Source organism: Columba livia, chromosome 25 (genome assembly GCF_036013475.1).
Source record: "Columba livia isolate bColLiv1 breed racing homer chromosome 25, bColLiv1.pat.W.v2, whole genome shotgun sequence".
Classification (NCBI taxonomy): domain Eukaryota; kingdom Metazoa; phylum Chordata; class Aves; order Columbiformes; family Columbidae; genus Columba; species Columba livia.
In genome coordinates, this window is record NC_088626.1 from 6104926 (window position 1) to 6120041 (window position 15116).

At 50.7% G+C, this 15116-nt stretch overlaps 1 protein-coding gene across 1 annotated transcript; it reads right to left on the minus strand.

Moving 5' to 3' along the window:
- Window positions 1-13249: 13249 nt before the first annotated feature.
- On the minus strand, window positions 13250-14914 carry LOC135576338 (olfactory receptor 14A16-like). Its single transcript, XM_065040737.1, has one exon. It carries the CDS (start codon window positions 14574-14576, stop codon window positions 13614-13616), a length of 963 nt encoding a protein of 320 aa, XP_064896809.1. The 5' UTR covers window positions 14577-14914; the 3' UTR covers window positions 13250-13613.
- Between the last annotated feature and the right edge of the window lie 202 nt (window positions 14915-15116).

Consider the following 15116-nt stretch of genomic DNA (forward strand, 5'->3'; position numbering starts at 1 on the left):
CTCCAGAGTTCATGGTGAGCTTTCTTGTCCATAACAGCCCCTCTATGACCATGTCTTACTAAATGGTTGTGTTTGTATGATCATTTGTGCAGAAAGGGCAGTCACAGGACAGCACCCAATATGTCAAACTGATGCTGAGTGAAATGCTGTAAAGCCCTGATGAGTTCCCCCTCTGTCTGTGTCTCTCCTGGAAGGAGTCTGTCCTGAGAAGGGGATCCAGCTCCTGCCACTCTCTGCAGAGGCACATGAACAGCGTCCATCACCTGGGGACACAAAGGGTGACGTTTGCCAGACCACCCGTCATCTGAACCACTTAGATGGGTGCTTGTGGATGAGGTATGGAGCCTTATAGTGGCAATACCTATTTAATTGTCATTGCCAGAGGGGCGACCACAGATGCAGAGTACTATTTAACAGATATTTAAATATAAGCATGTTAAACTTTGATTTTTCTTTAAAAACTGACATTCCTAGACAAATTACACAAACACCTGAAGGATTATTCATGCCTTTAACATGATTATCCACAGAAGTCCCACCAGCTTTGCATCTCAGGAAATGGGATCCAGAGTCCAAGGGCAGGATGGTTTGGGCTCTGTGCTGGGATCTGGAAACTGAAACGTGCTCCCATCTCCCAGCCCCCTGCCCTCCTCAGTGAGGGTGTGAGACATTCTGCCAGCGAGGGCTGAACTCACAGCCGTGACCAGTATCTTATGTCCAATGCAGCCAATGGTGTCCTGCCAGCTCAGGATTGTAGCTTCCGTTGTGGGAGTTATTTAAAAGACATGGAGATGTGGCACTTTGGGACACGGTTTAGTGGTGGACTGGGCAGTGTTTGATTTACGGTTGGACTCCATGTTGTTAAGGGTCTTTTCCAGCCTAAATGATTCTCTGATTCTCTGTTTTTGGTTGAAACCATTTCAGTTCCATCACCTCCAGGTTCCCTCAGAGGCTGCTGTTGTGTGGCACAACTGTCCTGGCTCTCCAGGCAGGTTGGGCACTGGTTTGGTGTCTGCATTGGCCGTTTTCCCCTTCCTGGGGTAAAAGGCTGTTGAGCAGAGACAGTTGTAGAGATCTGGGTCACAGGGGTTTGCAGCAATCCTGTCAAACTCTGAGCAGGCTGAGCTTTGGAGCCCAGGAAAAATGAAGATGCGCTGAAGATGTTTGTGAACAGTGGTGCTGTCACTAGTAACAGTAACAGGGAACTCCTTATTCTCACTGATGATGATGATGATTTAAATCTCTTTAATTTCAGTACGAACAGTCATTCTTGCTTTTCCAAGCATCTACTACACCTCAGCAGTTGTGTCTTGGAATAAGTTTTTAGAACAATGCTTTTTCTCTCGTTTGTTTTTTGTTTTAATCATTTAAAGAGTACACCTCTTGGACAGAATTACCCCCAAATTGTGCTTCTTTCATTATTTTTCTACCTTTTAATTATTTCTTATGTGGTGTGATGTGGAGGTTGCATAGGAGAATAGTTTATTTTTGAGACAAAGAAGGCCAAGGAACAGATCCCAGGTCAGTGCAAAGGCTCAAAGGAAGCCAGAATCTTTATGTGTGTGCACTGACACACACTGTCACCTGCATTTCCAGTCTCTGTAGTCCCAACCGTGCAGCAGAGTCTGCAGTTCTGAGCTCCCTTCATCTGCCCTGTGTGACATGTGTAAAATGGAACTGCCCCAGTCCAATGGCTGGTTTTGATTCTCTTCACAGCCTGAAGCACCACATGGGTCAGGAGACAAGCCAGGATACCCAACCAGGACTCACATGCTCTGCTCTTACAGTTCAGGTGTTCCCGGGAATCTCAGCAGACATGTCACGCTGATATCTGGGTTTAAGGAGCTGGTCAAGTGTCTCGTCCCCATTTCTGTACCGGTGGCTTTGCTGCCTGGTTGCTGTGCAGACTCTGTACATGGATGCTGACACCTCTTGAACAACCTGCTCTAAAAGGGTTAACAATGTCTGACCACTCTCTCTGTAAAGAATTTCTTTCTAATATCCAGCCTAAATTTCCCCTGGCAGAGTTGAAGCCCATGCCCCCTTGTCCTGTTGCTGACTGCCTGGGAGAAGAGACCAATCCCCACCTGGCTATAACTTCCCTCCAGTTAGTTATAGAGAGTGATGAGGTCACCTCTAAGCCTCCTCTTCTCCAGACTAAACAAGCCCAGCTCCTTCAGCCTCTCCCCATAGGTCTTATGTTCAAGTCCCTTCTCCAGTCTTGTTGCTCTTCTCTGGACCCGCTCCAGCACTTCAATGTCTTTCCTGAACTGAGGGGCCCAGAACTGAGCACAATACTCCAGGTGTGGCCTCCCCAATGCAGAGTACAGGGGAAGGATCACTTCCCTTGTCCTGCTGACAACGCTATTTTTGATACAGGACAGGATACCATTGGCCTTCTTGGCCACCTGGGCACACTGTTGGCTCATGTTGAGCTTCCTGTCCATTAGTCCCCCCAGGTCCCTTTCTGTCTGACTGCTCTCCAGCCACTCTGTGCCCAGCCTGTAGCGCTGCAGGGGGTTGTTGTGGCCAAAGTGCAGGACCCGGCACTTGGCCTTATTGAACTTCATCCCATTGGAATCAGCCCATTTTTCCAGTCTCTCCAGATCCCTCTGCAGAGCCCTCCTGCCTTCCAGCAGGTCGACTCTCCCTCCCAACTTGGTGTCATCAGCAAATTTGCTGATGGTGTTCTCAATCCCCTCATCTAAATCGTCAATAAAGATGTTAAACAGGACTGGACCCAACACTGACCCCTGGGGACACCACTAGTGACTGGCCGCCAGCTGGATGCAGCCCCATTCACCAGCACTCTCTGGGCCCGGCCCTCCAGCCAGTTCTTAACCCAGCATAGAGTACACTTGTCCAAGCCATGGGCTACCAGCTTTTGCAAGAGTATATTATGGGAGACAGTGTCAAAGGCCTTGCTGAAGTCCAGATAGACCACAACCATGGCTTTCCCCTCATCCACCAGCTGGGTCACCTGATCATAAAAGGAGATCAGGCTGGCCAGACAGGGCCTGCCCCTCCTAAACCCATGCTGGCTGGGTCTGATCCCTTGTCCATCCTGAAGGTGCTGTGTGATTCCATTCAGGATGATCTGCTCCATAACCCTGCCAGGCACCGAGGTCAGGCTGACAGGCCTGTAGTTGCCAGGGTCAGCTCTGCAGCCCTTTTTCTGGACTGGGGTAACATTGGCCAGTTTCCAATCATATGGGACCTCCCCAGTGAGCCAGGACTGTTGGAAGATGATGGAGAGCGGCTTGGCAAGTTCTTGTGCTAGCTCCCTCATCACCCTAGGATGGATCCCATCTGGTCCCATAGACTTGTGAGGATCCAGATGGCTCAGTAAATCACCAACTATTTCCTCCTGGAATACAAGGGGCCTATTTGGCTTCCTATCTCTGTCAACCACCTCCAGAGATGAGTTGTCCTGAGGGCCACCTGTCTTACTGGTAAAAACTGAGGCAAAGTAGGTATTAAGTACCTCAGCTTTCTCCTCATCTTTGTTAACTATATTTCCCTCAGAGTCCAACAGGGAATGGAGGTTTTCCTTGCCCCTCCTTTTGTTATTAACGTATTTGAAGAAGGACTTTTTATTATCCCTGACAGAATTGGCCAAATTAAATTCAAATTGCACTTTTGTTTCCCTGATTTTTTTCTGCATGATCTAGCTATTTCCATAAATTCTTCATAAGTAGCCAGCCCTATTTTCCACAGTCGGTAAAGTCTCGAAGCTACAGAGGTAAAAGAGGGTAAAGAGAGGGGTTTCTGGTCGCGTTTTCGATTCCGCTACCCGGGAGTCCCCGGCACCCCTTGCGGAACCGGCTGATGTGGTGCGGCCGTTACCACGGTGACGGGGGGTCACACCCCTCCCTCTTGCGTTGAAAAAGCCTCCGGGAGCCCACTAGACTCTTGGAGGTGAAGTGCTTGTGAGGCAGGTGAGCACTACCCACACGGTGCTGCAGCAGCGACTGGGGCTGCTCGTGCAGTAGGGGTCAGAGGTTCTGTCACTCCTTGCTGTTAGACCTCTCACTTGTTGCTGGTGACACAGACTGGGGTGTGGCAGGGCAAGTAGACTGGACACAACTAGCTCTTGTAGGTGAGTTTGTCCAGGGTTTCATTTTGTTTTCTTGTCCCCAATTTAGCTAAGGGTAGCAATGGTTTCTAGAAAAAGGAAAGCTGTTGCTGCCATTAATACAAAGAGTGTGTCTACACAGACACTACCTGCCAAGAAGGATGCAGCCACCCAGGCTTCTGGCTGCGCAGAGTGTCTGTGCCTGGCATTAGTACCAGAGAATGGTATGGGAGGCACCTGTGTACGATGTGACCAGGTCAATGACTTACTGTCAAGTAAGATGTCAAGCCCATCTTCAAGTAGGGCCTGAAGGAGGATTTGAAAAATCAAGGGCTGGTCAGCCTACCTCTGTCCCTGGGAAGGGGATAGGCAGCGTCTTCCTGCACCAGTTTCCGGGAACCTGAAGGACAAGGAAGGCATTGCTGAACCAAAATGAGCGGAAAACCCACTGAGTCCCAAGAAATGCTCTGGACCCATTCCAGGGCTTTAGACCCCCAGGAAAGAGCTCAGTGAGAGTGCAGCCCAGCCAGTTGCATCTGTGTCCCTCACTGAGCAGCACAACCAGTGTGCAGTCACCCCATGGTTCTGCAGCCAACCTGCTCTGCAGAGCATCAGTGCCAGGTTGGGGCCCTTTGTGGAGCACAGGATGGGGCCAGGAGCACCAGAGCAGATCAGAGGAGGGATGGGGGAGATCAGACAGGAACTGACCTGGGCTGGAAATTGCCTTGGAGAGAAAAATGCTGTTGTTCAGCTGCCCCAAGATAACACCCAGAGTTAAGGGTGCAGGGCCAGAAGTCCTTGCTGTCCTGGTGCTTCACCAGGTGTGGGAAGTAGCTGCAGAAGGATTGGTGTCCCCCACGTGCCATTTCTTAGTGCATTTTCCCTCCTAATGGGTGTCATGGAAAGCAAGTCTGGGACCCTGTGTCAGGACTTGCACTGCAGAAAGTATTCACCCAGAAGCCACACCATTTTGCTCTGGTACTTCAGTCCTGGTGCTCATCACATGTCCTTGAGACAAACTTATGCACCCCTCTTGTCAACCTTACCCCAAAAGTCACCCCTAGACAAGGCTCCTGAGCTGGGGCTGAGCTGGAGAACTGGGGTACAGCTGTGACCAGAGGAAGGACAAGGCCTGTCCTGGGTCCTCTAAAGGGCTGGCAGCCTCTGTGAGCTCCACCAGAAAAGGCAGCATGCAGGAAACTGGAGACAATCACCATGCCCATTGGAGGCCCTTAGGAAGAGTTCCTCTCTCCAAATATCCAGCCCAGCTTGCTGGTGCATGAACAACCAGGAGAAACTGCCCGGGGACCCTCATTCCAGACCCCATCTCCTCCACCCATACAGTCAGTGCTCTCCCCCTTGTCACCGAGGTGGGTCCAGACACCCAAGAGGGGAGGAGATGTTGGGTGGGGATATGGTGTCCTCCAGTGCTCCTCATGGTACCTCCTGCTGGGCTTTGTGCCACTGGTCACAACCCTCTGAGCCTGGATGTTCAGCCAGTTCTCAGTGGTGCTAAACAGGAACATGCCCATGAGCACATTGGGCTGCACTGGGAGGAGCGTGGCCACCCTGACAAGGGCAGTTATTGCCCATCGTGACTCAGCACTGGTGTGGTCACATCTGGAGCCGTGTCTCCCAGTGTGAGGTTCCCCATTCTGGAGGAACGGGAGGAGCTGTCGTGTGGCCAGAGAAAGTCTGGGTTATGTGTGGAGATGTTGAGAGACCCAAACTTCTTTAGCCTGGTGAAGGGGAGCCTGAGGAAACGTGCTGTTTATACTGAAATTGAGTTAATTTTCTTCATGCATTTTGAACCTCTCTCCTTCACAGCTAGCGCAGTCTTTTGTTTAGATTTACTACGAGAATAATGAAATAACGCTGTTCCTTCTCTGGGATAGAGTTCATTTTGTCTTTTAGCAGCTTTACAGTGTTTGCCATTTGCTATGAAAGGAATGTCAGAACTCACTGAGATCTTGGCTGTTGTCAGGGAAACCAAGGACTCCTTCGGCCACCCAGCTGCAGATGCAGATTGGCAGGAGGGGACACAGACAGAACAGCACCTGGACTGACATGCAGGCTGATCAATGAAATATTCCCTATGATTAGCGCCATGCTCAGTCTAAAGCTGGAGCCGGCTTTTAGGGCTTGTTACATCCCTTACTTTGGGTTTTCCAGCTGGTTTGGTCAGTTTCATTCAGAAGTTTCATTCTGTCAGGAGTTCGATGTCAGTTCAGCCTTTTGCTGTTCTGCCATTTTGCCACTGGCCTTTGGGCCTTTCTGCCTGTTGCCCTTTTGCTCTCTCTTGCTGGGATGGGCTGTTCAGGACCAAGGTGCTCCCTTCTGCAGGACTGGATCTTCCATGTGACTGGAGTTGCATGAGGCATTGCACTGAGTATATTTTCTTAATTTAATTTCTTTATTTCTATTGAATTTACCTGGACTATTGTCAGTGAAACCAAGGTCTTCTCTGGAGTCCAGCTGAAAGATCAAATTGGCAGGAGAGGGCACAGACAGGACAGCACCTTGACTGACATGCAGGTCAATCAACGAGCTATTCTCTACCATTAGTGTCATGCTCGGTATGAAGCTGGAGATGCCTTTTCCAGCCAGCTAGTTTTGGTTTTCCGGCTACATTGGTTAGCTCTGTTCAGAAGTTCCATTGCATTGGGAGTTCATTGTTAGTTCAGTTTTACGATGTTTCGCTGTTTTTCAGTTGGCCCTTGGGCCTCTCTGCTTTTTGCACTTGTAATTTCTCTTGCTGCGATCAGCTGTTCAGGACCAGGGTGCTCTCTTCTTTTGGGCTGCCTGTTCAGCACAACTGGAGTTCTGTGGGGGACTGCACTGAGTGTCATATATTTTACTTTATGTAAATAGAAATAGTATAAGTATATTATTAGTAGTAGTGTGTTTCTTTTATTATTTCTATTGTCTTATTATTTTTTTTTCTAAACCCACAAGTTTCTCCCTTCCCATTCAGTTCTCTCCCTTATCCCATTTGGGGACTGGGGACAGGATGTGAGCAGCTCTCATGGTCTTAGTTGGTGGTTGTGGTAAAACCATGACAAGAAAGGGCAGTAGTAGCCTCAGAAATCCTGAAAATCGCTTTCCAAGATGATGGGAGGAGGGAAACAGCATGAGAAAGGAAAACCATCAGTAACTGCAGCTCTGGAGGTCCAGAGTGGAGCTCAGAATAAAGAAATGTCATTCTGAGTACAGTGCTGTGGCCATTCAGAAGGACTCTGGATCAGCCATGACTTTGTGTTTCAAGGAACAGCTGATGCGGATGGAGAGACAGCAGCACAGGTGGGGACACACTGGGCTGAGAACAAGGTGGGGAAGCGCATGGGGTGTCTGCAGCCTGTGGGGAAACAGCCACAGGCCTGGGACAGTGCAGGATGGACTGTGGTGGACATGGCCAAGGGTCCTGGCAAGGCTGGATGTCCCTGAAAGAGCCAAGGTCTTTGTCCCCTTGGCTATGGCTGATGCCTCTGCCAATGAGGCCTAAGAAAAGGCACAGTCATCATGGCCATGGGGCTTCTTTGCCTCCTTGCACCCCCAGGGAGACAAGGAGGTATGACACCGTTGTCCTTCACTTGGCATCACACTCCCCACATTCCCAGGAAGAGCTCTGAGCCACACGTGAGGGACAGGATCTCCCTTCCTAGGGGCAGGGGCTCAAGGCTTGGCCATTGTCCTTCATCAGACAAACCAAGGGCTTTCTCAGCATCAGAGCTGCTGCACTTTGCCTAATGCAATCACTGCCTCCAATTATCTGCTCTAACGAGTCCCTGGGGAGGCTTTGTCAGGAACAGCCCTCAGTGGGGCCCATTAATGCTTCAAGGTACTTTGGAGTTTTTTCTGACTTGGACTTGTTGAGCAGATTCTTCAGTCTGTCCTTGGTATCTGAGGTTCATGGACTCAGCACCAAATACGCCATGGGGATCATTAAAACACAGAAAGCCCTAACGAGCAATGTTTCTTTCTGTAATTTCCTTCAAATCTTCCAGACTTGTAGAACTAACTGGAGAGGTTTCAATGGGACACTTGCTGATGAAGATTTCAAAGAAGATTTAATAAAGGAGGGTTTTTTCTTTCCAGGGTGTTTTCTATCATTTTCCAGTGTATAGAAGAAGTGACAGCAGCATTCTACACTGGACATTGATCCCGAGGGTCTCCTGGAGACATCTGGACAGGCAGGAGAACAGTCCTTGAGGCTGGACACTGTATGGACAACCTGGCTCCTCACCCCCACCCCCAGTCTGCCGGTTCCCTCATTGGCCACCAGAGATTGCATCACTTTTCCTACACCAGACTTCTCCACTGAGCTCTGCAGGAGATGCTGCAGCTCCTGTGCACCAGCTCCACCTGCTCTCCTGTGCAAACACTGCACAGTTTAATAAACAGCAAAACACTTTCCTCAGCTGTGTGTGTAAGCTGGATCTGGTGAGGTCCAGCATCCACAAGGGACACCCACACAAGAACTGGTTTAGACAGAGAGACAAGAGAGGATAGAAATAAACACAATGAACGTGTTGACTGCCATGTTAATTAGAGCTCTGAAGAACGGGGCAAGTTTGTAACTCCCTGAAGCTCAAGGCAGAAACCAGACAGTTGAGAGGCCACTGAATGACCAAAGAGCAAGTGGAGGAGAAACCTGAGAGCACTAGGAAGGGCAAATGTCCACACAGTCTGCTGGAAAGTTGTCCTTGGACAGGGACATTTAATCAGGAGAGGTGGGAACTCCTGAATGACGAGGGAGATGAAATAATAGAGTGTTGGTAATAGAAGTACAGGGGAAGATCACTATTTCTTCTCCAATCCTTAGTACACTTCCAGACAGACATCAGTCATCAGCTGTCTCACCATAAACAGCCAGTGCCATTTTAGGGCCCCAGTGTACCTGAGGTGCTGGCCTGGGATTGGCATCTGTCACACAGGACCTGGGGAGACCAGAGCACCTTGCAGTGCAGGTGGAGCCTGGGCAGGGGTTCCCGGAGCATCTACACTGGCACCAGGTGTTTGTGTCCCTGGAGCTGAAGACATTTGTGTCCTAAATCCATGCCCAGTTCTGGAGAACTCTTTCCTTTTCAAAGAAAAGACACCACACCAAAGAAACAAAAAAAAAGTATGTTGACACCATCCTCTCCTTTGGGTCTTTGTCTTCAGTTCCTCTTATTTTAATTTTCATTGACATTAACTGACATCTGATGGGCCTGCAGGAATGAAGCCAAGATCATTTTGTGTCTTGCATAACACCCCATGCCCTCTGAACCTTCCCTGCCCAGGACTCCTCACACGTTGCCCAGAGAGAGTCACACTGAGGTGTTGGCTGGTTCACTGGCTGAGATGTTGGTTTAGATGGTCACCTACAGCACAGGTGCATCCTGCCCCATCATCGCCTGCTCTGCTCCAGTCTGAAACAGATCCCAACATCACAATGGGTTCATGAGAGAACTGAGGTTGAAGGGACCTCATGAGTCTGCAGTCCAACCTGTCTCAAACCGGGTCACACCAAGGTGTTCAAGCCTTGATTCAATCAGAGCTTTAGCAGGACTAGAGAAGTGATCATCCCTTTGTACTGGGCACTGGTGAGGCTGCACCTTGAATCCTGGGGTCAGTTTTAGGCCCCTCATGGCAAGGAAGACATTGAGGTGCTGGAGAGAGTTCAGAGGAGGGTGACAAGGCTGGTGAAGGGTCTGGAGCACCAGTCTTATGAGGAGTGGTTGAGGGAGCTGGGGCTGTTCAGCCTTGAGAACAGCAAGCTGAGGGGAGACCTTGTCGCTGTCTACAACTACCTGAAAGGAGGTTTTATCATGGTGGGTGTTGGTCTCTTCTCCCAAGTAACGAGTGATAGGACAAGAAATGGCCTCAAGTTGCACATGGGGAGGTTTAGATTGGATATGAGGAAAAAATTCTTCGGGGAAAGGGTTTTGAAGCAATGAAACAGACTGCCCAGTGAGGTTGTGGAGTCACCATCAGTGAAGGTGTTTAAAACGCAGATAGATGAGGCTCTTAGGGACATGGTTTAGTGCCAGATTTAGGTTATGGTTGGACTTGATGACCTTGAGGGTTTCTTCCAACCACAATTATTCTATGATTCCATGATAAGTCATTTTTGCTGTTTTCTTTCTCAAAGGACCATGCAGCCTCCCTGAGAGCCAGGACTTTTCTGAGGTGTTGGAGAGACGTCTCACGGTCACACCAGCCAGTTCCACCAGCCCCTGTCTGACCCTTCCCAGACCAAACCTTTTCTCCATATCCCAACCTTCCAGGTGAGTTTCTGGGACACAGCAAATGCTGTGCTGGTCTTCTGGGCTTGTTCAGAGAGAACAGCAGGCCAACATGTTGATGGGCTCTCTGTGCACCTCAAAGCTTTCCTGACCATTTTTCTCACTGTCCCACTTGTACCCAACCTGTCTGGTCCTTGAGCTGTACATGAGGGGATTGAGCAGGGATGTGGGGAAGGTGTAGAAAAAAGGCTTTGTCAAACTGTCTTGGGATGGCTGTCCTGGGCATCCCACAGTCCAGGATGAAGGTGCTGTAGAAAACAGTGGCACTGGTGAGAGGTCCAGTGGAGAAGGCCTTGTGCCTGTCTACACTGGGGCAGAGAGCAGTGATGCATTCGTGGGATGCCCGTGTGAACAGGAAGCGAACAAATGGCTCTAAAATACAAACACAAAACTATATCTATGGAAAGAATGAAGTGATGACTGTAGGGGACAGAAATCCCCATGGCCAAGGTGCAGCTGCCTTCTGGAGACAGACTGTCCAGCCTGTGACTCTTGCAAAATGAAGCGGGTGGCTTAGGGACAACACTGGTTGCAGGATGTGGCCACCAGAAAACAAAGAAACCAACAACACAACGCCTCAGCACTCAGTACAGGCAAGAGCTGCAGGAAATAGTAGTGACAGTGCTGCAAGCAGAGATGGTGCCGTCATCATTCAGAAATCCGGGCAGCAGCTGGGTCTGGGTGCTGGAGCTGATGCAGGTCTCCAGGGAGGTCACACTGACCTCGGTTCAAGGAAGCACATCCCAGTGCTGCATTCAGGTGGTTTCTTGGGGAAGTTACTCTCAACATGAAGTGACCCTGATACACCATCCCACAGGCCTCCATGTCCCCACAGTGATAGCTGAGGCATTTGTGCTCATTTGGACTCATTTCCCCCCACAAACAGTGTGCATGCTCCCATCTGCCCTCTGTGCACACTCAGGCTTCTGACCTAGTCATTCAGAGTCCTTCCACGGAGGGACAAACAACCTCTCTCAGGTGTGGTGAGAGGACAATAATCAAAATGATGGTTGCAATGGGCTGATCTGTGACGAATGCCTTGGGACAGCTGCCACAGCGTGTCCAGGAACATGGGCACAGGCCTGACCCTGCTCTCCTGGTCTTTCATGTCTCTCCCAGCAGGCCTGGCCATGCGAGACCACTGCTGTGTGCCCCACAGAATCACAGGCTTGTTTGGGTTGAAGAGACCTCTGAAGATCATCCAGTCCAACTCACCTGCTAAAGCAGGTTCACCCAGAGCAGATCGCACAGGATCATGTCCAGGTGGGTTTGAATGTCTCCAGAGAAGGAGACTCCACACCTGCTCTGGGCAGCCTGTTTCAGGGCTCTGTCACCCTCCAAGTAAAGAAATTTATCCTCATTGTACAGATGGAACCTCCTGTTCTTCAGCCTGTGCCTGTTGCCCCTCATCCTATCATTGGGCACCAGTGAAAGGAGTCTGGTCCTTCCTCTTGGCACCCACCCTCGAGATATTTATAAACATTGATAAGATCCCCTCTCAACTTCTCCTCTCCAGCTGAACAAACCTCCTCTCTCAGGCTCTCCTCATCAGAAAGATGCTCCAGACCCCTCGTCATCTTTGTAGCCCATTACTGGACTTTCTCCAGTAATTCCTTGTCCTTCTTAAACTGGGGAGCCCAGAACTGGACCCAGTAACTACAAATGCGGCCTCACCAGGGCAGAGCAGAGGGGGAGGCTTCACCTCCCTTGACGTGCTGGTCACATTCTTTGCAATGCACCCAGGTACCACTGGCCTTCTTGGCCACAAGGGCACATTGTTGACTCATGGTCAACCTGTTATCAACCAGAACTCCCAAGTCCTTCTCCGCAGAGTTGCTTTCCAGCAGCTCTGCCCCTAACCTGTAGTGGTGCCTGGGGTTATTCCTCCCCAGGGGAAGGACCCTGCACTTGCCTTTGTAGAACTTCCTCGGGTTCTCCTCTGTTCAGTCCTCCAACCTGTCCAGGTCTCGCTGGATGCCACCACAGCGTTCTGGTGTGTCAGCCCTTCCTCCCAGTTTGGTGCCCCCACCCTGCATGCTCACACACTTCAGCTTTTCACTGGTGTTTCCCTCTCTGGGGCACTTTCCAGCCCAGCCCAGCAGAGAAGCTCCATCTGGGCAGGCCCTGTAGAACGAAATGGAGGAAACGGGGGTCAGTGACAGTGTCTCTCTGGCTGCGACACTCAGGATGTCCCAATACCAGGAATCCTTCAGCTCCCTGTGCCAGCCCCGCTCCCCAGGACAGCACCAAGTCCTGGCCCCGGGGCTCTTCAGGCAGCACTGGCCTGCACTGGCCTGGCTGCCATTCCTGCACCCTGTCCCCACGCCGCCCACAGCCCCGAGCTGGGGGTTTTGCTCTGTAGGTCAAGTGGGCTGTGGTGACTCTGCAGGGCCATACTGGTCAGGCTGGGAGGCAGCCCCAGCTGATGGTGGTCACTGCCACTGACCGCCTCCCACACAAGCTCTTGGGTGGCCATGGAGGCTGCTCAGAGGGACTCTGACTTATTCACCATCTGTGTGGGTGCTGGCCACCAACAAGCAACACCTGAACAAACAGCCCAAAGTCCCTCGAAAGCCACAGTGGGAACATGATCTCATCACACTGAGCCGACAGAGAAACAAGCAAAACAATGAGCATCTTGTGAGTCTGTTCCTTAGGCATGTTCTTTAAAACAACTCTGGAAGAAGATCTAACCCTTCAGGCAGTGTGCTAAGGAGATGCCCTTGCTGATGGAGATGCTGTTCTGAGGCCAGCACTGTCAGAGCAGTGCCCATTGCCTGTCCTGGTCACAGCACTGACACACAGCAGGATGGTGACCAAGCTGCCAGAGCACTCAGGCCTTGCACCAACACAAGGGATGAGAAGGAGAGTGTGGGAGTGGAAAGGGAATGACTCTGTAAAGAACGAGGCTGGTGCTGCCTGGTAGACCTGCTATCTTGGGGCTGTTTCCTCCATCTTTGCACACACACCTTGTGCTGAGCTTCACAAAGGTTGCAGAGGAAAGATCTCAGACAAATAGTTCACTGCAGGGTTGTTTATTTTGTTTAGATCCACAGAGAGCACGACTTCTCATTTACAAGGTCTTTGACTTGAAGTATAAAGGTGTACAGACAATTAAAAGCGGGACGAACATTTCTTTGTGGGCAATATTATTATAGTTAAAAAATCAAATCCAAATGAGCCTTCCCCCAACTCCAATCATCCCCAAATACAAAATACAAAAAGACAGGTTGGACCTGTCATGAGTCATGTCATGAGTGATATGCAGAATATGGGAATTCTAATGTCTTTGACAAGAATCCAGACATTAGTGTCCTCAGGGCATCCTTGAGCTCCTGGTTCCTCATGCTGTAGATGAGGGGGTTCACTGCTGGAGGCACCACTGAGTACAGAACTGACACCACCAGGTCCACGGTTGGGGAGGAGATGGAGGGGGGTTTCAGGTTGGCAAACATGGCAGTGCTGATGAACAGGGAGACCACGGCCAGGTGAGGGAGGCAGGTGGAAAAGGCTTTGTGCCGTCCCTGCTCAGAGGGGATCCTCAGCACGGCCCTGAAGATCTGCACATAGGACACCACAATGAACACAAAACACGTAAAAGCTAAACAGGCACTGACCACAAGAAGCCCAAGTTCCCTGAGGTAGGAGTGTGAGCAGGAGAGCTTGAGGATCTGGGGGATTTCACAGAAGAACTGGTCCAGGGCATTGCCCTTGCACAGGGGCAGTGAAAATGTATTGGCCGTGTGCAGCAGAGCAGTGAGAAACCCAGTGGCCCAGGCAGCTGCTGCCATGTGGACACAAGCTCTGCTGCCCAGGAGGGTCCCGTAGTGCAGGGGTTTGCAGATGGCAACGTAGCGGTCGTAGGACATGACGGTGAGGAGATAAAACTCTGCTGAAATGAAGAACAAAAACAGAAAGACCTGCACAGCACAACCTGAATAGGAAATGGCCCTGGTGTCCCAGAGGGAATTGGCCATGGACTTGGGGACAATGGTGGAGATGGAGCCCAGGTCAAGGAGGGCGAGGTTGAGCAGGAAGAAGTACATGGGGGTGTGGAGGTGCTGGTCCCAGGCTATGGTGGTGATGATGAGGCCGTTGCCCAGGAGGGCAGCCAGGTAGACGCCCAGGAAGAGCCAGAAGTGCAAGAGCCGCAGCTCCCGTGTGTCTGTGAACGGCAGGAGGAGGAACTGGGTGATGGAGCTGCTGTTGGACATTGGCTGCCTGTGGGCATGAGGACCTGTGCAAGGAGGAAAAGGCAGTAACAAGTTAGGGGAGATTTCTCTGGGGAAAATATCATGTTGTTTATCATGGAAAAGCCCCTCCCTGATGGAGGGATGTTTCAGCTCATTCTCTCTTTCTACCAAGTGAGAAAAACAGTTCACCACAGTTTAAAATGCAGCTTGGGCAACTAGTTTCCATGAACACAGCTCTAGGGCAAAGCCCCCTGAGTCGGTGTCAGAACAAAAACTGACCCACACTCCCACCCCAACCCCAGAGAGCAAGAGCACCAGGGACAGGTGGAGAAACAGGGAAGAACACTGCAGTGCTACCAGAAAATAAAGCAAGGACAGAAAGGCAGACGGGCATGCTGTGGAACCTTCTCCTTACCCGGCTGTGCTGCTGCCACTCACATTATCACACTGTAGAGCAAGTACTTTTAGCACCTTCTTTGAGTACCACGTTGCAGGAACCCTTCACCTGGAGGTCCAGCTGCTGAGATGGAGACTCGTGACCTGGACCCCATGCCTTTGGGG

What these genes read in the sequence shown, in the direction of transcription:
- LOC135576338 (XM_065040737.1), bottom strand. Translation starts at nt 14,576, where the DNA reads ATGTCCAACAGCAGCTCCATCACCCAGTTCCTCCTCCTGCCGTTCACA.